The sequence below is a fragment of the Pseudonaja textilis genome, chromosome 2 (assembly GCF_049901715.1).
Source record: "Pseudonaja textilis isolate UNSWEBS1 chromosome 2, rPseTex1.2, whole genome shotgun sequence".
Taxonomy (NCBI): Eukaryota; Metazoa; Chordata; class Lepidosauria; order Squamata; family Elapidae; genus Pseudonaja; species Pseudonaja textilis.
This window is the reverse complement of record NC_141991.1, coordinates 29,889,175-29,915,193: the sequence shown is the minus strand read 5'-3', so window position 1 is coordinate 29,915,193 and position 26,019 is coordinate 29,889,175. Positions and strand designations below refer to the sequence as shown.

At 38.3% G+C, this 26,019-nt stretch overlaps 1 protein-coding gene across 3 annotated transcripts in view; it reads left to right on the top strand.

Annotated features, from left to right (window-relative positions):
- Window positions 1-26,019, top strand: part of LRIG1 (leucine rich repeats and immunoglobulin like domains 1) — a 138,334-nt gene that overhangs the window by 48,324 nt on the left and 63,991 nt on the right. For all 3 annotated transcript variants that reach the window (XM_026722066.2, XM_026722059.2, XM_087923630.1), the window contains exons 2-3: window positions 5,523-5,594; window positions 12,688-12,762. In XM_026722066.2, the coding sequence (XP_026577851.1) occupies window positions 5,523-5,594; window positions 12,688-12,762 (147 nt within the window). The remainder of the gene's footprint in view (window positions 1-5,522; window positions 5,595-12,687; window positions 12,763-26,019) is intronic.

Below are 26,019 nucleotides of genomic sequence, written 5' to 3'. Positions count from 1 at the left end.
CTGTATTTTTAGGACACAACTCTATGGCTCCTTCCACTAACAAGGTGGGTGAGTGACAGCTAAGGGGAAGAGGAGCAGTCCAGGAATATGTGTTGGCGCCAAATGCCACTTCTATTAAACATTTTGTCAGCCTTTCGCTTAATCCAGCTTTTCATCATTTCCCACACAAAAGGAACCAAGAGCCAATAGAAGAGAATATTAATAGTTGAACTACAGAGTTCTTGGTATTGTCTGAGCTTGGCTGCTTATTTGCAGACTGTTTGATTACCCAACTATAGGTAACATTTTATAAAAATGTTGGGTTATGAAACATCTGCAAGGAAACGACCAAGCTCAGACAGCACCAACGATGTCACAAAACCAGGAGCCTTGAACAGTCCAAATTTCACAAGAGGAATATCTCTGCTCCTCTGCCCAGAGAGAACTCCCTTGCCTGCAGCTTCCTGAATAGACACCCCATCCAAATCCAAGATATCTTTATAGATGTTTTAGCAGAGGAGAATCTGGTGCACACATGGCTGGACTTCAATAAGAGAATTGAAAGTCTCTGAACTGCTGTTGAAGGGACTGCACAGAGCAAAACATCAACAATGTCCCTTTCCTGGATTAACAGAACCTGCAGCTTTTTTGACAGCCTGCCACCATGCATTTCAACCCATTAAATCAGTTTGCAGATGGAAAGAGGCCTTTCTTTTCCCCTCTGCCTTGCAAAAGAGATTCTGGAACAGGAAACTGCCTGATCCAGAATCAATTTCCACACCCGCTTTTTCAGAAACATTCTTTATCAAAAACACAGGGCAGAGTAGGATATCTGCAGAAGAGGTCTTGCAGGATTCAGTACAGATCTAGAATCCTGCCAACCATGAACAGTGGGCCTAAAAGGATTACACATTCAAACATCATTCCATTCCGTATGAAATGTATACAGTACTTCGACATCACTGGATTAAAAAAGGAAAGGCCACATCAGATTATATATTTAATATATTTTGCCCTTACTCTTCTACAAATGTCCTCAAACAGAATAAAATAGTGTGATTAATCGACATCCATCCTTTTTTCTCTCTTAGAATTTGTGGTTTTACAGCATATGAAAAAGCTAAATAATTTTATGCTTCTAATATTATCCTCCTAAACTGTAATTAGCATTGGCAGAATCTTTTTCTTTATTCTCTCTTCCTGATACTCTGCTTTTAGCAGAATCCTAATTTTTAAACACGTTAAATGCATAGGAACAAGACAACGCATTAAGATTTATAATAACATAATAAAAAGAGGGAAAGTGCGCAGTTTGTCCTCAATTTACAGTCATTTAGCAATCAATCCAAGTTGCAAGGGCATTAAAAAAGTGACTTACAACTGCTCCTTGCATTATAGAATAGAATAACAGAGTTGGAAGGGACCTTGGAGGTCTTCTAGTCCAACCCCCTGCTCAGGCAGGAAACCCTATACCATTTCAGATAAATGGCTGTCCAATCACTACTTAAAAACTTCCAGTGTTGGAACATTCACAGCTTCTGGAGGCAAGTTGTTCCACTGATTAATTGTTCTGTCGGGAAATTTATCTGTAGTTTTAGGTTGTTTCTCTCCTTGATTAGGTGGTTTCAAGATATGTTTCTAAAATGATTTAAATACCTTGGTCTGCTTGAAGCAATGGTATGCAGGGAGCAACTGTTTTTTTTTATTTATTTATTTATTTATTTATTTATTTATTTATTTAATCTATTTGTATAGCCACCTATCTCAACAAGTGACTCTGGGAGGTGAACAATATCACGTAAAAAAACCCTATACACTATAACTACAAATATTAAAATGCATAGCAACAAAGGAGGGCATCATAATTAACAATGCTAATATACAGTCAAGTGTATCTGTATATTGTTTTACACACTTGGAGGAGTCCCTGGTCTGGGCACAAGAGTTTTGCACTAGAACTAGGCCAAATTCAGAATGTTTTGAATCAAAACACATCACATATTTTATACCAATGAGCCGTTCTATTTTTAAACAGTTTTAAATACTGACTGGCAATCCTTCTCTAGACTTTTACAAAGTAATTTATAACCCAGAAGTTGAACTTGAGACCTTCTATATACTGTGTATGAGCACAGCAACATAATTTGGGCCCAATTCAAGATTTCAGTATTTGTAATTCACGCAGACTGAGTTATCCAGTTCTTAATTATATCAAAGTACATCACAACAGAAAGAAAGAAATCAATTGTTAAACCATATGCCTCTCCCTTTTAAACTGAACAGCCACATACTATACTGTATGTTCCTTATTTGTTTTCTAAAGGCACTAAAGAGCTTGATGAAAATTGAAATGACAACATGAAATTTTGCAACGTTAAAAATACACATGCTATTCTTAACACAAATGTGTCTAATTTTGCAGTCATGTTTGCATTCCTTTTTGGAAAATAAAATCCACGGTACTTGCTTCTTTTTCTCTTTACGATGCAGACCAGCTCAGACCTGTCTTTCTGGTTTGCGTTTTTTTTTTTTTTAAGCAAGGGATTTGCCGGACAAATTGTGTTTTTGTTTAATCTCGTCTTGATTGGGAGATAGTGTTTCAGGTTTAGAAGTACCTAGGAATTTTTTAAGCCGCAATTTGCTGGGTTTTTTTTTTTTTGTTTCATTCAGTATATAAACCTCTTTGAATCCGTGTTGATTTCTATCCCAGACATAGGGGGGGAAAACAGGATCTTTTGAAAACAGTGGTGATGGGGGAAAAATTGGACGGGGTGTGTGTCTATCCTTCCATTTGCTAGCCTTATTTTATCCTTTAACAGCCTGGCACACTTTCAGAATCATATGCTAGCAGTGTTATCTCTAAAGTAACACATATGCATAGTGAGAAGGAAGCTGCTACTTACAAGTTGTTTTAAAGTGATGTGTGTTCTTTTTCCTCCCCCAAAAAGCAATATAGTAAGGGACTTGAGAGGGTAAATAAGAGGTGCTTGTTTCCTTGCTCAACCAAGAAGGCCTATGTTGAAATCCACTCTCGGATGCAGAATGTAACAAGAATTTTTTTGGCCAATAACTTATAATACAGGATAATTATTGGGGGGGGCGGGAAATGGAGGAAGGTAGGCTGTGTATACCACCTCAAGCGCCTGAAGAAAAAGTGAAATAGAAATCTAGCCAATAAAAATGAACAAAAGCTGAAGTAGTAATAATGAAGGACATTCTAATAATAAGTACTAGTATATTATTTATAATAAATACTAGTATATTATTTAATTGATACTGTTGCATTAAATTAAACAAAGGATGGGATTTAACAGTGTAACTCCTTCTGATTCGGGGAAAATCTAAGATCCTGGTAATTTGACTTTATTGTCCTGTTGAGAATATCATGACAAGTAGAGGTATTAATTGGTCTTCATCCTGTGGATAATATCAAAAAGTTAAAGGTATCAATTTCTCTTCACCTTAGAAGCAAAATATATGCTACTCTGTTTTAGAGGCATCAAGTCTCTGAATAAAGTTTGCCAGAGAAAAGGAATGAGAAGATCCCAATGTTTTCGGGGCCTGCCAGGAAACAGCATGGGAAAACGGAATACGGGACTAGATGAGTTTTTGATCTGATCCAGCAAATCTATTTTTAACAATTTCACAAAAAGCTTCAGAGGACAGATGCTTTAGCTGCTTCTTCTATCACCTTGTCATTATTTTCTTGCCCCCCCCCCCCAAAAAAAAAAAAACTGAGGAGAGAAAAGTAAAGACTTTTGCAGAAATGATAAAAGTTGCAAGTGAACTCAACAGAGTAACGGGTATTATAAATCTCTTTGGTGTGGGTTCAAGAACATTATTTTAAGATTTTGGTCACCACTTCTATTTACAGCTAACCCAGGTTGCTATAGGGGAGGAAAATAATGATATTAATTTTGTAAAATGTAGAAGATGCAGATGACCTTGACAGAAATAGGCAAGATCTGTTACCAAAGCAATGAGGGGAAAAAACAAATTGTGAGTCCAAAACAAGCAGAAAATGCATGGAAACGGCTGAGACAGAAATCTCCCTAATGAGTCTAAGTGGGAGACATAAAACAAGATTCTGTTACTATAGCCAGTAATAAAAACCTGGTCTCAATGAAAGTAGTTTCGCCCTTCCTGTGGAGTTGATTTCTTGGTTTTTCCTACCTAGTGGAGCTGATATTTTGCTGGATACGACAATAAAACAATAGCTTAGGCTGCACCCTTGGCTCTGGATTTACTAGAAATTGAGCATCATTAACTCAATGCCTCAATTGAGAATTGTGCTATTTGCACATTACTTAGAAATAATCTTCATGGATTTTATCATTTGTTAGATTTATATTCTACCTTTCATTCAGGAATACAAATGGTGCTCTTTGAGCTTGCTTGTTTTCTTGCAGATATTTCCTTACCCTAACCAGGTAACATCATCAGTTATAAGTGTGAAAAACTTTTTCAGTACCCTTGTAATTCTGAACAGTCAGTAAATGAAATCGTTATAAGTTGAAGACTATCTGTAATGAAGAAAGCCTGCAGAAGTAAGCATGAACTAAAGGCACATTAGGACAAATTTTTTTTAGCCTGCATTGATGTCTTTAAACCAGCAGTGGCTATTACGGGTAGGAAAATAATCTAGGATTGTGGTAGATATCTCAGGATAAAGCTCCTGTGATAGTGACATGGCAAAATTCTCTGCTGTAGTGCTTCTCGGAAGAAATAATATGGCTATTATACTCTTCTATTAAACTAGATTGCATTACGGTTTTGTGTGACTGTAGTTGGAAATGGTACCTCTATTATGAAACGTGTATGCTGGGACATCAATTGCATTGGACTGCTTGGAACAGAAGATAGTGAGGCTCACTGAGAATATTTTGGCCCAAGGACACAGTACTAATTTGGGATATTTGAAGGAGTTGACTTGTTCGTTTGGACTAACCACCACATTAACATTTTCACTGAAGGTCTTCTCCGTGGCCCAGTTACCAGAAGCCTTGATTACCCAACCTTAGTCTACAGCAGGGGTCTCCAACCTTGGCAACTTTAAGTCTGGAGGACTTCAACTCCCAGAATTCTGGGAGTTGAAGTCCTCCAGGCTTAAAGTTGCCAAGGTTGGAGACTCCTGGTCAGCAGGAGGCCGAATGACAGTTGCTGGTGATAGATAGGCAAATGCTGTTGCTTTTATTCTGTTTTCTGAACTGTCTAGAAATAACTCAGTTGTCACTTCTAGGAAAACAGAATTCCGATTTCTCTGAACCTTTTGAATTAATTGAGAAAACACTTTAAGCTGTCATATTGTTAATGCTTCAGAAGCACTCCATATTCCTTCATTAAAGCTCACCGTTGGGGCATCTTTTGCGGGGGGTGGGTTGGGGGTGGGGTGGAATAGATGTGGTAAGCATGTGTTTCCTTCTTTTTGCCTTTGCTCTTCTTTTTATTATTATCCAGTACAACTCCAGAATAATTAGGATTGCCAATTTTTGCTGAGCATAGAAACTGTCCTTTGCTGATACTGCCATCTCTTTTTCAAACAGAAACCTGAGCCACAACAAACTGACCGAGATTGATCCTTCTGCCTTCGCAAAGCTGCCAAAACTACGGGAAGTGTAAGTATTTTCTGTCTAAAGGACTTTTCATCCTGGCCGCTCTCTGTCTTCACTTCCAGTCTGGCTAGGGTAGTAGTCGGAAAAAGTATACAGTTTCCGAGGACGTGACTCCATTGTTCTTCCAGCTTGCATCAACAGATTAAATCTGAGCTTTTGTTTTTCATTCATATAGTACCCGGGTGCTGTTTAAAAAATTAACAGTCAATTAGTAGAACACAGTGTCTCAATTAAACTGCAGTGTCTTTATTGGAAATCATTGGTGTTGTCTGTTCTTCCCTGGCTCTACCTGCTACTATATTTCATAATCCCAAAGATAGCCAGGTAATCATACTAAGCTGCATGGATCTGTTTTCCTCTAATACAAAGTAGACTCTGCTGTGACATCTAATGCTAATCTTTTCTGGCTGCCTCAAGAAGAAAATGTATAGTGTTGGTACTATGGAATAATTACCTTCTCCCCCTCCCACCCACTGCTCCCTAGCAGAAAGGACAAAGAGCTTCTTCCCAAGGCTGGTTAAGATCTATCCATTCTTGAGTCAGCAGAAAACTATATTCTAGCACAAAATTGGGTGCCCCATTTCTCTGTCTGTCTGTCTGTATGTCTGTCTGTCTATCAGTTAATTTCCCAGCATACACGTTGATAATAGATAGACCAGTTTCAACAGTAGCCTCACCATGTAAGGTTACATTACCATGTAATCCAAATGATGAGAATTTATATAGTTGCCCATCCTATAAAACATTACTCTAGGCAGCGTATAGCAATTAATTAAAACAAATATATAAAAACCAAGCATTATTAGCAATAGCAGTAGCACTTAGACTTATATACACAGTGCTTTCCAGCCCCTCTCTAAGTGGTTTACCGAGTCAGCACATTGCCCCCAACCATCTTGGGTTCTATGAAAATTATTTTAAACCCCACCACAAAATACAAGAGAGTGAATGTTAACCATGGAACCATTTCAAGGTTTCATCTGTCCCTTGGAACACCCAGGCCTGGTGCAATACATTATTAAATAATTATTTAATTAATCATAAATTATTTTACTCTAATATGAATCCCTAGAGATGTTTTGAAAAGATGTGTCTACAGTATTTCCAATAGTTAATTATATTCAAACAGTACATGTAGTCCTCGCCCCACAACACAATTGAGCCCAAAATTTCTGTTGCTAAGCAAGTACAGTTGTTAAGTGAATCATGAGGTGGTTAGTCAAATCTGGCTTCCTCCATTGACTCTGCTTGTTGGCACTGAAAAAATTACTTATGACTGGTCCTTGCATTTACGACTGTTACAGTATCCTCATGGTGGTCCCATGATTGAAATTTGGGTGCTTGGTTACTGGCACGTATTTATGACAGCTGCACTGTCTTGGGATCATGGGGTCGCCATTTGTGACCTTCCCAGCTGTCTTTGAACAAGTAAAGTCAACGGGGGAAGCCAGATTTTCTTAACAATCACATGATTCACATAACCACTCCAGTGTTTCAACAAAGTGGTTGTAAAATTGAGCACAACTCACTTAATATCTGCCTTGCTTAGCAGTGGAACATCTGGTCCCAAGTGTAGTTGGAAGTCAAGGATTACCTGTAGTAGATGCAGAAGATGAGGAAATGGTGCTTTACTGATATTCTTGGATAGTTCACTATAGTTCAGGGGTGTCAAATTCAAGGCCCAGGAGCTGGAGCCAGCCCGTAGGGTGCTTATATCTGGCCTGTGGGGCCGTAAAGGACTGGCCCATAGTGCCTGTGCTAGCAAAAACAGAGCTCGGGAGGGCCACCCATGGCCCTCCCGAGCTCTGTTTTTGCTGGCAGTGGGTTGCAGGAAGACGTTGCAGCTGAAAACAAAATGCGGGAACCTGTTTTTGCTGGCAGATCACTCAGGCCACCAGAGGTGCCCCTGACACGAGTGACATCAAGCTGGCCCTGTCCCCCCAGTCAAACACAACCCCGATGCGGTCCTCAATGAAATCGAGTTTGACACCCCTGCTATAGTTGAGATGAATTGGATGCCTCCTGTTTGCAACTGCATACAGTACGCTTAACTATTACACTATTACATTCACATATCAGTGAAACGTTCTATTTCTTGTGAGGTGGTTTTGCAGCTATGGCTTCACAGTGAAGAATGCAAGTAACTGATTAAAAAAAAAAGATTAAAATCCCCCAACATGATGGCCACAATGTTCTTTTAATGTGCATTGGTCCGAGCTTCACTTGCACCATTGTGAAAGCCACCTTAACCTTTTTTGGGACTACATTCTGTGGATACCCCTGAATGCGAAGTCGATACTTTGCACATGAACTGGTGATAATACGGTACATGGAAGTCAGGACAGTTCACAACTGTTATATAAAAGCAGCAGAACTATTTGGAATCGGACCATAGTCCCTAAGTAATCTAGCATGTTCCCACAGATGTTTCCTGTTTTGTATCTACCATGAATCTGCCTGGGATTGTAATGAGAGATACATGGGATTAATCCATTCAATTAATAACTAAAATAAAATAATTGATCCTGCTTGAAGGCCACAAGAAAATCGTAACTACAAAATCCCACCCCACCCAATGGTTAGCATTGGAGATCATGCACCATTGGATCACTTTATGTTGTGTAAAACTTGCTTTTTGTCTGAATATTCCCCTCTCCACTCTTTTTTTACAGCATGCTTAATTAAAATGTCGTTTTTCCTTTCTAGCGATTTATTCTTGTAAGCTAAAAATCCATGCAGTTTTTATCTATCAAGGCTCCTTGAGCGCCACATGAAGTGAGAATTTGTGGCTGTCTAGAAGTTGTTGAACTATCCTACCAGGCAGAATAAAGGGTGCTTGAACACAGTCTTAACACTTGAGCACAATGTCTACTTTCAGAGTTCATAAAACCCTAGGCTTCTTTTAATCATAATCAGGGCAAAATTGCATAAAGTTCCTTTCCCAAACTATTTTTTTTTACTGTTTTGCCTTTAAAAAAAAAGTAAAATCTAAGTGCCTTTCAGTGAATCCTCAAGAGAACTGTGCTATTTTTAAGTAAGATCCATTTCAACATGACATTAGCCTGGCAACTAGGTTGTAAATATTTTATAGGGAGTGTCACTCCCCCTTCCCCATCTTACCACACGTGGTATCAGGATCAAAGGGTTGGAAAGAGAGCTTTTAGCTGTAGTTGCTTCAGAGAGTTGTTCAGCCTGTCTTACCTTTGCTTGTTATTTAAGAGAAGCTCCTGACCACATGCCAAAGCTCCTTACCCAACAATATGCCAATATTTAACAGCAAAATAAACTAACAACCAAGAATTTATTGTTTAGATTGCTAGTAAGTTCTAACTTGTCCTGCCAGGTTATACTTGCCAATCAACACCCTATAGAAGCTTCTGTTATCGAATATACCTTAGGTCCTTCCTGTTTGCATTAACAAAAGCCTTAGGAAAGAATTCATGAATGAAGCCATTCGTCACCATTGAAAACCCTACTTAGGTTCCAATATTCATGTGGAACTCTTTCATAAAAAGATGCCCATTTATGTTGTCCATCTCCTTTTGTGTATGTATCGATAAAGGCCAGGGCATTTTTGAGTTCCAAGCAGAACTTGTGAACTTCTGTAGAACATCAGGAAGTTTGCTATGCATCTCCATGGCACAACTTTCCATAGATACATAACAACAGAATCAGTTCAATAATCATCTTCTTGGTTTCTGGAAGGTTTTATTGAACAAAAATGTTCACACGTATTTTTTGTTGAAAACTTTATACTTGTATCAATTACTCTTAGCATGGTTTGTAGTGGATAATTGGATATATGCATTACTGCTATATCTTCTTATATACCACTTTATCTTTTATATACTTCTAGAACATCTTCAACATAGCATCCTTCGGAGTTGATGGTTATTTATTTATTTTTAAATAGTGGATATTTATTGAATAAATACTCAAACTGGTTTACAAAATGTCCTATTTTTGTACTGCCCAGAGAATCTAGCTAATACAATTTCTGTTTTATTTGAAGGATGCTGGCCTGGAAAAATTATTGATATAAGCAAATAGTTCATAATTTGTTGGTTATCAAGTATAATTTTTAACAAGTGTAAACAGTTGCCTTGCTTGACTTTTAAAAATAATGTTAAGAAATACAGAAATGCTTTGATATAAAGGAGTTTGCTGAGACAACTGGACCTTATTTTTATTTTGCAACTTTTCCCCCCGTCTCTGCATTTTACAGATATAGTGAATCATACATCTAAAATAGAGAACAAACCATTTTAAATCTTTGCTGTTTGGAAAGACAAAAAAGGATAAATAAACAAGATCCAATTATACGTACCGCTTGTAGAGTTAGAGCAAGAGTCTTCAAACTTGGCAAGTTTAAGACTTGTGGACTTCAACTCCCAGAATTCCTGAGCTAACATGACTGGAGGAGGAATTCTGGGAGTTGAGGTCCACAAGTCTTAAAGCTGTCATGTTTGAAGACCCCTGAGTTAGAGAAATTCTCCTGTTCTTAAGCAGGAAGCAATTGGGTTGTTTGTTTTTTGGCCTCAATAACTTTTTTGACTGCTTCTTTGGAAAGGTTAAAGCTAGGCAAGGAGGCCAGGAAATTGGGCAGTTTTCAAGCAACAAGACAAGCACCTGTTTAATGCTAATTAATGGACTAATTCAAAGTGAGAACTGCAGGTATCTAAATCCTGAAGGAAACAGATTGTATTACGTAGGTCAGCTTTCTTTCAGTAGTCCAATACAGATATCATACTACTAAGAGTGAAACTCTGAAGTCCAGTAATTCAGCAATGGAAGATGAAACTATCCATTTTTTAATTTTTATTAGAAAAAGATTGAACCTCATTTGTATTTCATTTATATCCAGTATGTACCTAAAAGACCATTAATAAACCATTAACTGAAACAATTAAATGGGCATAATTGCTGAAACAAGTGTATTTTTGATGTAATTATTTATTTTACACAATATATACCTTTTCTTCTTTAAGAAAAGGTAGATGATGTGCTTCTACAAAAAAATAATAATCACAAATGTAGTCCTTCCAATTTCTATTTGATGGAGCAGGTAATTGGAGCAGATGCCATAGGTAGTTCTCAACCTATGACTGGTTGCTTACCAACCGTTCAATGGGCCTTCCTGGGGATACTTATAACCTGGTTCTGAAGTTCTGATGGCTTTTCTCTCCCCCCCCCCCCATGGTCACATGACTGCAGGTTGGGCACTTAGCAACAGACTCACATTTATGGCTGTTTCTAGCATCCTGCAGTGACATGCATACATTTTATGACTGTTTTGCCAAAAACCAGCATTTACTTTTTGTTTTCTTTAAAACTGGCCCAGGACGAACCATTGGTTTGCTTAATGTCGGTGGTGTTTGCTTAAACAATCACTGCAATAAAGGTTGTAAAATCAGGTCAATCATGTGAGTGATCCGTTTTATGATCATCGTGACTTACAACCATGATGGGCAGTCCTCCCAAGTAGACGACTACCTGTACTGGGGGAGCTGAGGTATTTGCCTGGCTCTGTGTTAAGGTGTTGTATATGCTTTGATTATCAAGACAAAGGAAAACTTATCCCTCTTCTTGACCCAAAGGTGCTTATTTTCAAGAGGCAACTGGACTTTCTGGTTTTTCCTTTGAAGACTTTTTTGCTTCTCATCCAAGAAGCTGCTTCTTCAGAGCTGAAGAAGTTTCTTCAATGAGAAGCGAAACATCTTCAAAGAAAAACCAGAAAGTCCAGTTGCCTCTTGAAAAAAGCACCTTTGGGACAACCATGACCTGGATGACTGGGAATCTCCATAAACATCCCTCTTCCTGCTTAATTCCTTCTTTCTGCTGAGTTCCTGAGGATTTGATGATTGCTTCCACATCTTTTTATTTTCCGCTTCTTTTTATGCCTTTGAGTCAGTGTTGACTCTTGCCAACTGCCTGGGCAAGTACCACAGTTTTCTTGGCAAGATTTCAGAAGTGGTTTGCCATTGTCTCTTTCCTAGGGTTGAGAGAGAGTCATCCGGTGCTTTTTCAAGAGGTCCCCTAGCTGGCTTTGTGCCTAAGTCCTAGATGTCCGGTTTCTACTCTGATCTCTTAACCTCCACCAAACTCACTCTCTCCATATGCACTAAGATTCCCAAATTCATGAGGCTGATGGACTCATTTGGATGGAATAGTTGACGTGGGGTCCAACCAGCCATAAAGCCATCGGGGTCAATGTATATTGTGAGGAAGAAAGAGAGACAGATGGAACAGGAGGATGCTAATTCATACCCACAGCAACTTCAATCCTGTATGCAAAGAAATGCTTCTTGCTATTTGTCTGTCTGCATCCTACTAACATGGACAGCACCAACCTGGATTGCTGAAGGGACACAGCATAGGAGAGGGGTGGTTGGGAGAACCAAGACTTAATACAGAACAGACTCGGGCACCAGGTCCTTCTTTTATTCCCTTTGACCACATGAGAGTCTCTAAAGCAGGAAAACTACGTTGGTGTCTAAAGCTGGCTAGTATGATAGCTCTGGATGGATCATCCTCATCTATTATAACTAATGATGCAACCCTCTTTCAGGAGCCATTGTGGTTACAATCACTACTATTTCTGACCTTGGCTGTAACCATGTCCGGTAATCAAGTCCAACAAGGAGATCCTAATGGAGAAACTTTTGATCCCCAAGCCATCCATTAAAAATACATATATCAAAAGAAATTGTGCACAAGGATGTAAATCAGGAGCTCTGGTTAGAACTCCCCAGGAGCTACTTGTGTCTCGTGATCTGTAGTTTGCCCAGCCTTGGAGGGAGCTGGCACTTGTTGCTGTTCCATAAATATGTGTTAGCAATAACTAAAGTAGGCATGGAATGTGCAGCTGGGTTTCTGTTACAAGTGTTCTTGGCGGTGACTTGGCTGGAAAGTCACAGAATTACAGGAAGTGCACTGACACATTTCTGCATGCAGCTGGGCTTCTAGTTTAATAATCATGACAGACAGCGAGCAACAAAAAGCAACCTGAGAGTCTCCCCCGCCCCCCCCCAAAAAAAAGTTTGCTTCATTTTTTTTAATAATTGGTTTTTTTAATTGTTGTCATTGTTTCCTCCAGGCGACTGAATAACAATGAACTGACAGCCATTCCATCTCTGGGAGCAGCTTCAGCCCACATAACTTCCTTGTTCCTGTAAGTCTCAGCATTTAGCTTTCCTACGAGTATATTTTTAATTTGAAGAATCTGTGCAAGGTATACTGTGTGTTTCTTATTTTAGCTTGAATGCATTCAATGATATCCGACCAGCTGGAGCTTACTAAATGTTGATGTTCCACTTAAAGACCTCTGCTGTAAAGTACTTAAAGTGAAGACTTCCATTCTCCAAAATGCAAATTCTCCTTGGAATACAAAAATCCCGAATTACATTAGTAACATCTAACCTGAAAGAGAAACAGTAGTAACCTGTGGTACCTGAAGGAGAGAGAGAAAATGAAGGTGATCAGTTATAGGTCTCAGGACTCAATAGAGGTTATAGGTTTGCAGAATTCAGTTGAAATTTTATTTATATCAGAGTTCTCCAAATGTTTTGGGTTGGTGGCCTGAAGGGAAAGGTAGGGGCAGGTGACATAGTGCTTGCGGCGACACTAGCGCCCGTGTGATCTAGCGGCGATATGTCGTGATGCTAGTGCAAGTGGGGGTGTGAGCATGCACACACAGGCCCACACTAGCCAGCCATTCACTGGTCTGGGGGTCAACACACCACAGTCCGGTAGTGGGCCGTGTCCCGCAGTTTGAGGACCCCTGATTTATATAATTCCCCATCTTCAGATGTGCAAGATTCTGTTAAAATGTCATTAAAAGTACAGCCCACACATTCCTGAACAATATGCTTCTGGATTGGCTTGATTAAATTCTTACCTTCTCCTCCAGCAACCCTGAAAACTATATTTGAATAAAAATTCCCTGCTAAGTATCAGATTAAGGATGACAAAGAATACGGATAGCCCTTGACTTATAACCATTCATATAACAACCATTCAAAGTTATAACAGCACTGAGAAAAAAGGGCCTTTTGATTGGACCTCGCACTTACAACCTGTCACAGCATCGCTCCAAGTCACGTGATCAAATTTCAGCCAGACTGCATTTATGATGGTTGCAGCATCCTGGGGTCATGTGATCCTCACCCAAGACCTTCCTAGCTGGCTTCTGACAACCAATGTCAACCGGGGATGGGGGCCTGAGTTTGCTTAATGACCATGTGATACCCTAAGCAATTGCAGGGATTCATTCGCTTAACAACTACAGCATAAAAAGGTCGTAAAATTGGGTGCAGTTCACTTAACTGTCTTGCTTAGTAATGGAAATTCCGGTCCCAATTGTGGTCATAAGTCAAGGACTCTCTGCATATAAAATGGATACTTTTTAAAAGAGAAAGACCATTAACAAAAATGTTGCATTAGGGCTGGTTCTCAGTGTGGTTGCTCTTATTCTAACTGAAAGCTGAGCCACCAGAGATTCTAGGGCCACAGGTGGTTTGCATTGACTTTCGATCCCATAGACTTTGCTTGTCAGAAGCTAGCTAGGAAGGCCTCATTCTGGTGATTTTCAACAATACTCTAGCCGGAGCCATCAATGGAAGCATTGTTTACCATAAGCCAAACATTAGGTTTAAAACCAATATCCAGAAATTTTCCCTTTCCAAACTCTGTGAATAAATTGGAAAGTCCTGGTTCACCCATAGAATATAAACTGGAACATTTTAGAACAAGAATCGTGGGGCTGGAAATGACCTCAGAGGTCTTCTAGTCCAGCCCGTGCTCAAGGCAGGGGACCTTATACCACCCCAATCAAATGGTTGTCTGGTCTACTTTCAAAAACTTCCTGTGATGGAGCACCCACAACTGATTTTATCAACTTCTATTCCTAATTGATCATTGCACCGTAAAGGGGCACTGTTTGGGTTTTCTACATTGTTTACTTAACTTCCTCCCCTCACAACCCAATTCATGCGGACTATGTATGAGAGCAAAACAAATTGGCTACTTTCTTGCATTTCCATTAAGATTGGTCTAAAATATGGAAAGGAACAAAGCTTCCTCCTTCAGGTCAACACTGACAGCTGTGTCAGTCCACCCTCCCTCTGAGGTCCTATTTCAAAGAAAATGAAGTCAAATCTAGGTACTAAAGGATGTCTCATTTGAGTCATTTCGCTGTCCCTCCCTATTCCATTATCAAAGAGAGGTTCTTGATCCCATTCTCTCTTCTGTTATAGTTGAGACAAGTTGAAGTAATCCTTTATTTATCTTCCATTCACATTTGTCTTGTTCCTATTTGTTAAGAAGCTTTGAGTATGGAGATTTATATAGGTATGTTGTGGTATGGTGAGTTTGAATCTTATCCATAAATCCATTTTCCAGCCTGGTGGGAAATTAAAAGAGAAATTAAAATCCCCAGATTTTGTAAGTTGATTACTTTTTTTTTTTACTCTATTTATTCATGGCTGCCCATCTCAAACATATTTACATCTTGCTTTCTCCTAGTAAAATCAGCCAATGTGATTCATGGTAGAAAGCAAAGCATTGAGTGAAATCACATGAATGAATACTGCTGCCACTACTACGAGCCACCAAGCTCGATTGACAATTTACAAATAACAATATCAAAGTAGCATAACGTTAATCAGCTTGAAACTATCAAACCTTCTCCCCCCCCCAAAAAAAAAAAACCTTATTCAAAGCGACAAAAATCCTAATCAGGAAAGCAAGAAAATGGGTTTTTAAAGCTTCTTCTGAAGCCATGCAGCCAGGAGAGATGGTATGTATTTCAAAGAATAGTGAGTTCCATCCATTTGGCGCAGTCACTCAGAATGTCTTAGCTTAGTAGTTGATTCTAATTGACCTACTAGGTTAACATCTGCAGTAAAACCCTTCAAAGGCCACTGGGGCTTGTGGTAACATCTTTGCAATTGTGGTATGATCAGCGTGAATCACAATCTCTCCTGGAATTGCAGTTGCTCCCTGCTTGTGTTGTACTTGCCTTTGCTATGTAGACACTTTCTGAATGCAACTGGTTGTTTCTTAGTTGTTGTGGTCATAGACCAGCATCGCGTGATTAGCAAGTTTCTACAGTTTTTGGCAATTCTTCTGGCTGATGCATATCCTTTACATGTAGCTGTTTGATTCTATTGAGGACATACATGTGGAGGGCATTTTTCCTAGGGTTGATACAAAGCATTTAAGTAAAAACATAAAATACAAATTATACTTCCCTGCAAAATCTCAGCATAGTTCTAGACGTAGCAGTCTCATAGTAGATTGTTAATTGAGGCAGAGCCTGACATGTATTACAGTTTAACTGTTCACTGGGGAACAGATTTTATTTTTCTTCCTTTCTGCTTTGAAAATATTGCCAAAGAAATTCATCTCCAACACTAGCAAACATTTGGAAAGGGTTTTATGGGAACAGAAGAAAACAATTTGTATGTGAGTTAACCAAAGACAGACCTGCAAAGAGATATAAATACTGACAATCTGGTGGTGATGCAAGAAATTCAAAGTGTGGAAACTATATTTTGAAACATATCTCTACAAATTCCAAAGATACACCAGGAGTAGATCTCATTGTAACTTAGTTAATTATTGCTTGTAGAACCTTGGCAGATTTTTTACAAGCCTTCTGAAAAGATCAGGAGAAGCACAATTCTCTCTATGGCATTCATTGTTCCAATTCTCTTAATTTGTTTTATAAGGACCCCTGAGGATTCTGTATTACTAGCAGGTGAGCTGAAGAAAACCCAGAAATTTGCAAAGCAGGCAATGACACAATCAAGTAAAAAGTTATGTAGCCTCCTTTGAGGACTTCACAAATACCAAAAAGTGGGATTAAAACGATAACACTCATCCTATGCTCCATTCTGAGGCCTTCGAGGACAAATCCGTGTAAAGAATATTTTTCTGACAATTTTGGCACTTGCAGCATTAGCAAAAGAACAAGAGCGTCTGCTAACTGATGAGTTTAATACAGATGTCTTCCCCAATAAGGACACATGTTAACTAACTACATATGTTAAGCAACTGGTTGGTTTCAAGATGGAAAAGGGAGGCCAGAATTCAAGGAGGAGAATGAGCGTGGAGAACTTGTGGCCCTCCAGCTATTGCTCAATTGCTATTCTCATCTTTCTTCAACTCTGTCCACGTTGGAACTGTTGGGATTTCCGGTTAATAAACATCTGCAGGGCCAGACCTTCCATATCACTGGAGTGGAATGATGTTATTTTAGGGTAAATCGGGAAAACCTTTTAAACTTTCCTCATTTGCTTCTTGAATAAGGCAGTAGCATGCTCCCAACACTGGAAGTTTTGAAGAGGAGATTGGACAGCCCTTTGCCTGAAATGGTATAGTGTTTCCTGCCTGAGCAGGGGTTGGACAAGAAGACCTCCAAGGTCCCTTCCAACTATGTTATTCTGTTATTGGAAGTGACTATTGTGATTAAGGAGAATGCCCGCTTTCTGTAGCAACTTAGGAGAGATAGGCACACTTGGTGAGGTTGTCTGCATTTTCTTTATTCTGTTACAGGATCGTTTTATTATATTGCTTATTTTTGTGCATTACTGATTCTTAAAACAATTGTTCCATGACTAATTAAGGGAAATCATGAGGTTTGATATATTGCCTTGTTATGGTAAAACGTATCTTTCCTTTTTTGATTAGACTTTAGTTTTCAGACCAAAGAATAATTGCAGGATTTTGTTACATGTCTAGGTAAGTGAATGGCTGGCTCCTTGAAACCATTCCCATTTAGGAGGAAAATGGAGATGAGTATGTGCTTTGTTTATCAAATGACAATTGGGTTTTGTTTATTTGAAGTCTGCAGGAATCACGTAACAGAGAACTATGAAAAAAATACCTTAAAAGACTCTTATCCAATTTTCTTGTATCATTTCTCTATTCTTTGGACTAATTGCTACCCTGTATAAGATAGAAATGTTTGCTGTATTTACATGTTGCTTGCACTTTCAAACACTGTGAAATAGAATTTGCTTTATAATAAATGGGTGTTGCAAATGTCACCTGTGAATTCTTAGCCATGTAATCTCCCATTCATCTCTTGGTGATGTTTATTCAGGTTGCCATGGGCCCTAACGTTAATACTGTTACTGATAATAGTAATCCCTTTTACACTAATTGTTCCACATATGACTTTTTGGAACTCCAAACACCCCATCACATGCTAATTGAAATGTGCTGTTGACCCTTTTCAGTTTAGCTATGGTAGTGCAGTGGTTAGAATGCAGTACAGCAGGCTAATTCTGCCAACTGCCATTCGTTCAATTCTCACCAGCTCAAGGTTGATTCACTTTTCCATTCTCTTCGGAGGTTGTTAAAATGAAGAGCCAGATTGTTGGGGGCAATATGCTGACTCTGTAAACTGCTTAGAGAGGGCTGTAAAGCACTGTGAAAAGTGGTATTTTAGTCTAAGTATGCTGCTGTTATTGCTATTGCTATTAGTAGTTGTGTTAAGAAGAAAACATTGAAGAGGAAGAAGTTGTAAGAGGAGTTTAAAAGTTTACTGTCTTTTTCCTTTTACCACCAGAGTGGAAAATAGGATTGGATAATTAATAAAGGACTCAGGAGCATACTATAATATAAATGTCAGGGTAAAATCAATAGAGCTATTCATCTGCTAAAACAATGCATAAATCTTTCTTGGAAAACACCAGTGATCTTTACAAATTCATTAGCGTAGAGATGAATTCACATTAAATTATAATTAAACATATTAGTCTAATAATGGGCAATGCATTGCAAATTATGTATTCTACTGCTGTTTCAGAGTACACAGAAATTAATTAATCTTCTGTGTTGAGATTTTTGGATTACCTACTAAAAGATGGAAGGCATTTCAACAGACCATGAGGAAAAGAATTTGGAATGGAAAACAGGTTGATAATAAATCGTAAGTGTTTAGGATAATGAACATTTTAAAAATAAGCACTTTCTTTTACTGAAAATAGCAGTTTCCCAAATGTGGTTCTTCAGATGATACTGAACTACAGCTCTCACAGTTGTTGTTGATGGGTCTGCTAGTAACTGTGGGGATAAAGCTTCAGCAATTGGAGAATTAAAACTGAGAACTGTTAATTTAGAAGAATCTTTGGAATGGGTGGATGGGGTAGAGCAGAAAAAAAAGAAAGAAGCTATGAATGAATTTAATTTGTAGATATAATGGTTTTTTTACAGGGTGAATGGATGCATATGTGTGGTGCCTTTGAATAGTAAGACAATACGTTTAATACCCCAAATATATATTTTACAAACCTAAGCATGGTTGAGATAAGTAAACCCAAGGAAACCCATGGTTTAAACAGTGGTTCAGATGCTATGCTAAGCCTAAGTACCAGATTGCTTAGTGTTTTGTATTGCCATGAAGATTTTAAATGACTGCCACCTCTTTTAGGTTGGAATATACAGTACTTCATAGCAGTCCTCCTTGTCTATCTTCCAGTTGTTGGGACTGCTTCCTCCAAGAATTAGTAGCAAATTTTCAAGAAATATTTGAAGAATTCTGTTGCAAAAGGCTGTTTTTCTTCCAACCAAGGTCTATGCAGAAAAAGTGTTCTTGATTGTTATAGCTTTGGTTAATAACTATTTGACCCAGCACATTCTTACCATGTGTTTTTAAGTGGTAAAATCTGTACAATTTGGCTGCTATCTCTAGGTTGGAAGGTGTTAACAGTTGAAATGAGCTATATTCTTCTGCTAATGTAAGGCTGAGATATTTAGTTCCTTATATAGCCCTTAATTTGAAGAGCTGCACTACCTAGAGTTACATATGTTAGGTGACAGAGTCGAAGGAACTGGCTTTTCCAATATTGTTTCAGTTGCTTTGTGTAGGAAGTGCTTTTAGTATTTTCAGAGGTGTTTTTAAGACCCATCTTCTAAATAATTTTCTTTAAGTTGAGAATCTGGTAGCAGTTAGCATGGACAGGTGCCCACGTACGGTATTATAGAGGCCATAGAGGGCCAAGTAAGGAATGTGTCTAAGGAGATTTTCAGTCACCCAGGTCATGGTTGTCCCAAAGTGCTTTTTGAAAAGGCAACTGGACTTTTTTTTTTTTCGTTGAAGATGTTTCGCTTCTCATCCAAGAAGCTTTTTCAGTTTTCCAAACTGAACTGGATTGGGAAGCAAAACATCTTCAAGAAAGTTTTTTTTTTTTTTGAAAAGAGCACCTTTGGGAGAAGCAAGGAATATATATACACATATACATGTATACACACACACACATATATGCTGGGTTCCCATTATTTTTTGTTCCTGGAACTACTCAAACATTTTCTAGCTTTCTTCTGTCAGAACTCAGAATGTGCTGAGTTTTGTTCACTGGAATTCAGCTGTTTCATAACATTCCAAGCGGGACAGTTTTATGCTTGAAACAAAAACAGTTTTCATTTCCTACAGAATACAATTTAAAACCCCAACAACAATTGGCCAGTTTGAAATCATGGAATTTCAAAACCTGTAGCAAAAAGACAGATTCTGTAAATGGGTTTTCAATTAGGAAAAATGATTGCTAAATTACATTCAATGGTTAGAGAAAATGGAAATAGAAGCCTGCTGTGCAGTCCAATTAAAAATTACCAATTTCATGTTTCCTGCTGACACAAGAAGATTTGGTATGGGAGATACATTTCCTATTAGAGAGAACAGCTTTTCCTGGTTGGTTCATTTTCACTTCTTAAAGAAAAAAAAAACAATCATTTTCAGAGGGGGAATCTTGAGAAAGCAATGTTGAGAATGGCAGGGGAAGGGCTGAGGAAATATCCATATATAGGGCTCGTTTTAGCTGGCTTTAAGGTAACCTCACTGCATTCAGATATTCCAAGAATGCTGGGGAAACATAATAGCTGTCAGGGCTGCAATTCCTTCAGAAGGATAGTTCTGCTATCAAATCAGTTAGTTTCACCCAAATGGGTTTATTTTGTTGCTTTGATTTATATTGTATGATTTTGTGTTTATAAGAAAAAGTAGCAGGTATGAAATTGCTAATACTTCTTAGAGGATTTGTTTTATAAATGAAGGCCTTGCTGCCTTTTTTTGAAATAGAAAGAATGGGATATCTGTGGTCAACCATTTCAGATTTTTAAGGGGCAATGGCAAACTAGCAATAGTACATAGACTTACATACCGCTTCACAGTGCTTTACAGCCCTCTCTAAGCAGTTTACAGAGTCATATGCATATTGGCCCCAACAATTTGGGTCTTCATTTTACCGACCTTGGGAAGATGGAAGTGAACCTTGAGCTGGTCAGGATCAAAATCCAGGCTGTAAGCAGATTTAGTCTGCAATACTGCATTCCAACCACTGTGCCACCACAGCTCCTGGTGATAAAGTAATATTTTAAAAAGTAATATTAAATCTGACACCATAAGGAAGGCATTCCTGGATTTGAGAACCATCTTAGAAAAGACGTTCGTGTGGATGTGACAAGCCTGTGAACACGAGGACATTTGTAAAATATCTTTTGGTGATCTTCATGCCTAGATAGATTTGGTTAGTCAATTTATACAGCTGTCTATCTCAACAAATGAATCTATATGGAAAACAATGTTTAAAATAAAAGTGAAAACAATTATAAGCACAATTACAACCATTAAAATACATAGCTGAGAGAAATATAGAAGTCCCCAACACAACTGTGACAGTAGGGCCCCAGGCCCAGGCACAAAGTCTGGTCTTTAAGGCCTTATGAAAGGCCTACAGGATTGAGGTCAACTTAATTTCCAGAGAGAGAATGCTTTGGAGGGTGGCCATTATGGCAGAGAAGGCTCATCTTTTGAGGCTCACCAGTTGACGTTCCTTAGCTGATGGGACCTGGAGTATGCTCATCTTGTTGGACCAGTTCGGACAGATAGAAATAACTTGGGAGAGACAGTCCTTTAAGGTTGATAGCCAAATAATACCTCAGGTAGTCAAGCCTTTAGCCATTGAAAACTAATGTCTTGAACTATGCCCAGAAAATGCCCAGTGCATTTTTTTACAGTTATGCTTGCAGGATCCTGGGACTTCCGGTTTGAGCTTCTTCAGCGACAGACCAAAACCTTGTCTCTGCGAGGCTTCGATCCGTGCTCATTGCTGGAGCACCCTGAGCCAGCTGCTTTCGGGTCTAAGCCACCCTGTAGAGGTGGTGAAGAGGGGGGAGACTGCCAGCAGGGTTGAGGAGAGCCACATCTCTCCTCCCCAGCTGGCCATTACTCCCTTTCCCGAAGGCGGTTGCAGTGGTGGTCAGAAATGGTCACCACAAAGAAGAACTTGACTGGAAAAGAATGTGCAGGAAGAAGATAAGAAGAGAAAGTTTTGGTTGACCGGGTCAAACAGCAAAAGCAACAAATAAGGTACCCTGGAATTGAAACTGTTAAAAAACAATAGCATTGTTCCCTAAGAAGATTTTTAAGCTGCGAAGGAGGGAGAAAAGGGAAAATATTTGGTTTTCTCCTTTTCCTATACTGACAGCTAAGAGACTTAAGCAAGAAACTGGAAAAAAAATCCACTTTGACATCAATAGGCATTTAATGCTGAAAATAAAAAGTCAAAGGGATAATAAAGATTTCTGGATAATTAAAAGCTTTTGAAAACAGGAAAGGAGAGAGGAAGAATAAAAGGGCAGGATCTGGAAGGGAGGAGACTGTCTGGAATTAAAAAAGAACTTACAGCAAAATCTCAACAAGACTTCCAAAAGATACATTCTAACTGAAATATCTCAACAAAAACCCCAGGAAGAGAAAGTCGAAAAAGAAATAAGAAGATATAACTCAGGGCTATCTGGATTACTTGATGATTTCTGGATTCTTGGTTATTGTTTTGAATGACTAAACTCAATCGGGTGGTTGTTTAAAACTGTTTAAAATGGCTCTACTTTTAGAAGAACTGAAAATGGAACTTAAAACATACAAAGAAGATGCACAAGAAGGGAGAGGTTCTTTTGGCTTCGTATTTCAGTTTTTAGAAATAGAGATTTGGAATTATGAGAAACAACAAGAAATGCCTGCAGAACAAGAAGATTGCGACAAAGAAGAAGCCATCTTTAATGAACAAGTAATCTTAGATGGGGGAAAAAAGGAAAGGGGAGAAAGAGAATGGAAAGTTTAAGATTGGGAAAAACAATCCCCCCCAAAAAAAAAAAATAGAGTGAAAAATAAGTATAAAATCAGAAAGCAACAGAAGAGGGAAATGCAGAAGAGAGAATTAGAAGTAGAGACACAAGGGGGTAAAAAAGGGAGGGAGAAGATGAGAGGGAAGAAAGAAAGGAAAAGAAGTTATAAAGGACAGAAACAAAATATAGAGAAACAGGGTTTATTTAGAGATAATGGGTGAAAACTTAATGGAAAAAGGGATTCTGCAAAGGTACATATGATAGTATGGTTATATTAGAAGCAGAAATAATTTTAGAAAATATGAAACAATGTATGATTAAAATGTTTGATAAAATAGCTATCGTAAATCAGTGGAATGCTTGTCAATAAATAAATGTAACAAAGGGTATATTTAATGATTTATAAAACATGTGAAGAGAAATAAGGGAAAAATTAATTATGGAGATTATATGTGTAGTTAAGGAAGTATGATATTCAATTGAAAAGAAGTGTTCAAGATGTTATGGTTTTAATGATTATTAATGATAGAACTGAACTGGAATGGAATGAGGGTTTATAATTACATATATTTACCATCTTTCTTTTTTTTTTAAAGAATATAGTGTGTATTATAAGAATGTGCCAAGCAGAATTCGATTGGAAGTTATGTATTATGTATTATATTGAAGGTCATAAACTTAAGGTATATATTGAAGTTTAAATAAGAGTTGAATGGATGTAATTAAAAGATATAAAGGTGTCATACTCCAATTAGTAACTATAGGAGAAAATTTGTTTAATGAGAAAAGATAATATGAAATTGAAATAGAACAGACAAAAGTATAAATATAATGATTTGAATTGAGATGAGATGAGATAATCAAAATAAAATTGAGAAAATTAAAAGAGGGAAAAAACTATATAGAAAGTGTAAAATAGTATAAGATATAGAATAGAATACAAAAAGGAGCATGAAATTGAGTTTTGTGTCTGCATAAAGAAGTTCAACCCGGGACCATGCTATTTTCAAAAAAGATGTTTTACTTGTATTTTCTGTGTGAAAACCCAAATAAAGCTTTTTTTTTAAAAAAAAAAGATGCTTGCAGGATCCTATGCCAACTGGTAGTCTAGCTGCAGCTTATTCAATTATTTGAAGCTTCGGGATATTTTCTAAGAATAGCCCCTCACGGAATCCATTAAAGTAACTAAACCATTATGCATCTAAGGTGTAAGCAATCAATCTGTCTGGTTTAAGGATGATTGTGACTGAAAACACAGGTGAAAACATTTCTGACTATTGCTGTCATCTGGAGATTGAGGGATATCTGGAGAGCTAGGAGCATTTCCGAATTGTGAACCTGCTTTTTTAACAGTAGAGAAAGGTAATGTATTAATGCAGCTCTTACTAGAAAAAGTTAAACTCCAGACTCAGAATCTGATTTCCTGCAGACCACAATCCCACCATATTGATTTAGTTTCAGCTTGTTCACCCTCTTAAAGTTCACCATCAAAGGAAGTGACTGATTCCTTGGATAGCTGATACAGAACTGTATATTGGCACCAACAAGAATACTGACCTAACTAGCAAACAGTAGTCCCTTGGCAATACCATCTAGATTTGTTGTGTCCCCAAAGGCCCAGTTTTGCAGATGGTCCTGAAGGAAAGCCTAATCAGTAGTGTCAAAAATTGTCAAAAAAACCTAGACAAGACTCTTCCAGTTTGGTTTTTTAATGTTTTTAATTGATCATCTTGACCGGCTACCATTGTAGCGACAAGTTGAGTTCAGTGCATTGCAGCTTTCAATGGTGCTTTGAGTTGGTATCTGCTGCTCCTATAAAAGCATGGTTTGGGCACCTGGGGCACAGTTGAAGAAACACAAAGGGAGATGAAAAAGCTGGTTCTCAGAGGTTGGCAAGTAGCCAGTCCAGCAGTCCACACGGAGGTGTATTTCCCAATGCTGGGTGTGTATGTTGTTGCACAAAGTATCTCTTCACCTCTTGGAGAATGTCACCCACTGTGTATGCTTTGTTGCCTGCTCTCTCAGCTAGCTCTGGTAGCTTTGACAGTTCATTGTCGTTTTCATTTATGAATGTCAGGCTGGGGACATTGAGATGGGAAGCAGCCATCCACTGAAGAATAGCTTGGAGCTCTCTATTTATTGTGCTATCGTCAGCGTGCTGGTTGTCCACTATTACTTCTGAATTTGTTAATTGTTCTCCATTAGCTAGTAAAGCTGATATTTGCCCTTCACAGTAGGAGTCACCAGAACCATTTTTTTGGACTGTTAAGTCATCAGTCGCTGCATCAGAACTATTCTCTTCATCTGGGTTTAAGGATAGCTTTATTATTGATACTGATAAATGATCCATGGATTGGCTCTCTGTTTCATTCATATTGTCACAGGTAGCTGGAAGACCTTCTTTCTGTTCTGATTCAACCTTGCCAGTTTGGGATGAAACAGGAATGGAATCTGGCTCTTTGGCGCTATGAGGCATTCTGCCCAGCAATTTCACGTCGCAATGTTAACCAGTACCGTAATGAAAATCCTGTTCAGTTGAGCAGCTTGGATGACTTAGCCGGACTTGGTTTTGTCTGGTCTCTCAGGTGTTCATGCTCTTAATACTGGCTTGATAGCAATTTCCCTTTTAAGAGCATAAGTTTATGTGTCAGTAGTGACATCATAAAGAGTAGTTATGATTTCCTAGCCAATCATAGGTTGGCAAAGCTGTATTTAAATATTAAACCTGCCTAATTCCAGCAGCTTCAGGAAAGATGGACTATTGCGTTAAAAAAATGTTTTCAAGTCAAGATTCACTTCTTGGGCGTTACATAAACACATTCATGGAATCTTGGCATAATAAGAAATGTTGGCCATTGCTCTTAGGAATATGAGTCACCTAACAGCTATTTGGGTTAGAAATATATAAACCAGGATAAACTTTTTAAAACTGTATCTTTAAGAAAATGCAAAACTGTAATTAGGTGTGGTTTCTCAAACGGCCATAAAATGGAGCCAGAAACCTGGGTTGTTTAGTCTTAATCTCAGAAGAGAGTGTGAGTCAGTCTCTGTTTCCTTCTGTTGGAAAGTATTGCCGTTCCTCCATTTCTTCTGATATTACTGAATTTGATGTAAGTCTGATACTGAACTGTTTTTTTTTGACACTGGACTTTGATATTTGGATTATCCCTGGATGAAAACTGACTGATTTTACCTGTGAATGACTTTGGACTGCCTATTTTGGACTTTGCTTAACGTTTCTGGAAGTAAAAACCTACATTTACTGTACAGTGTATCTGCGTGCTGTATGTGTATT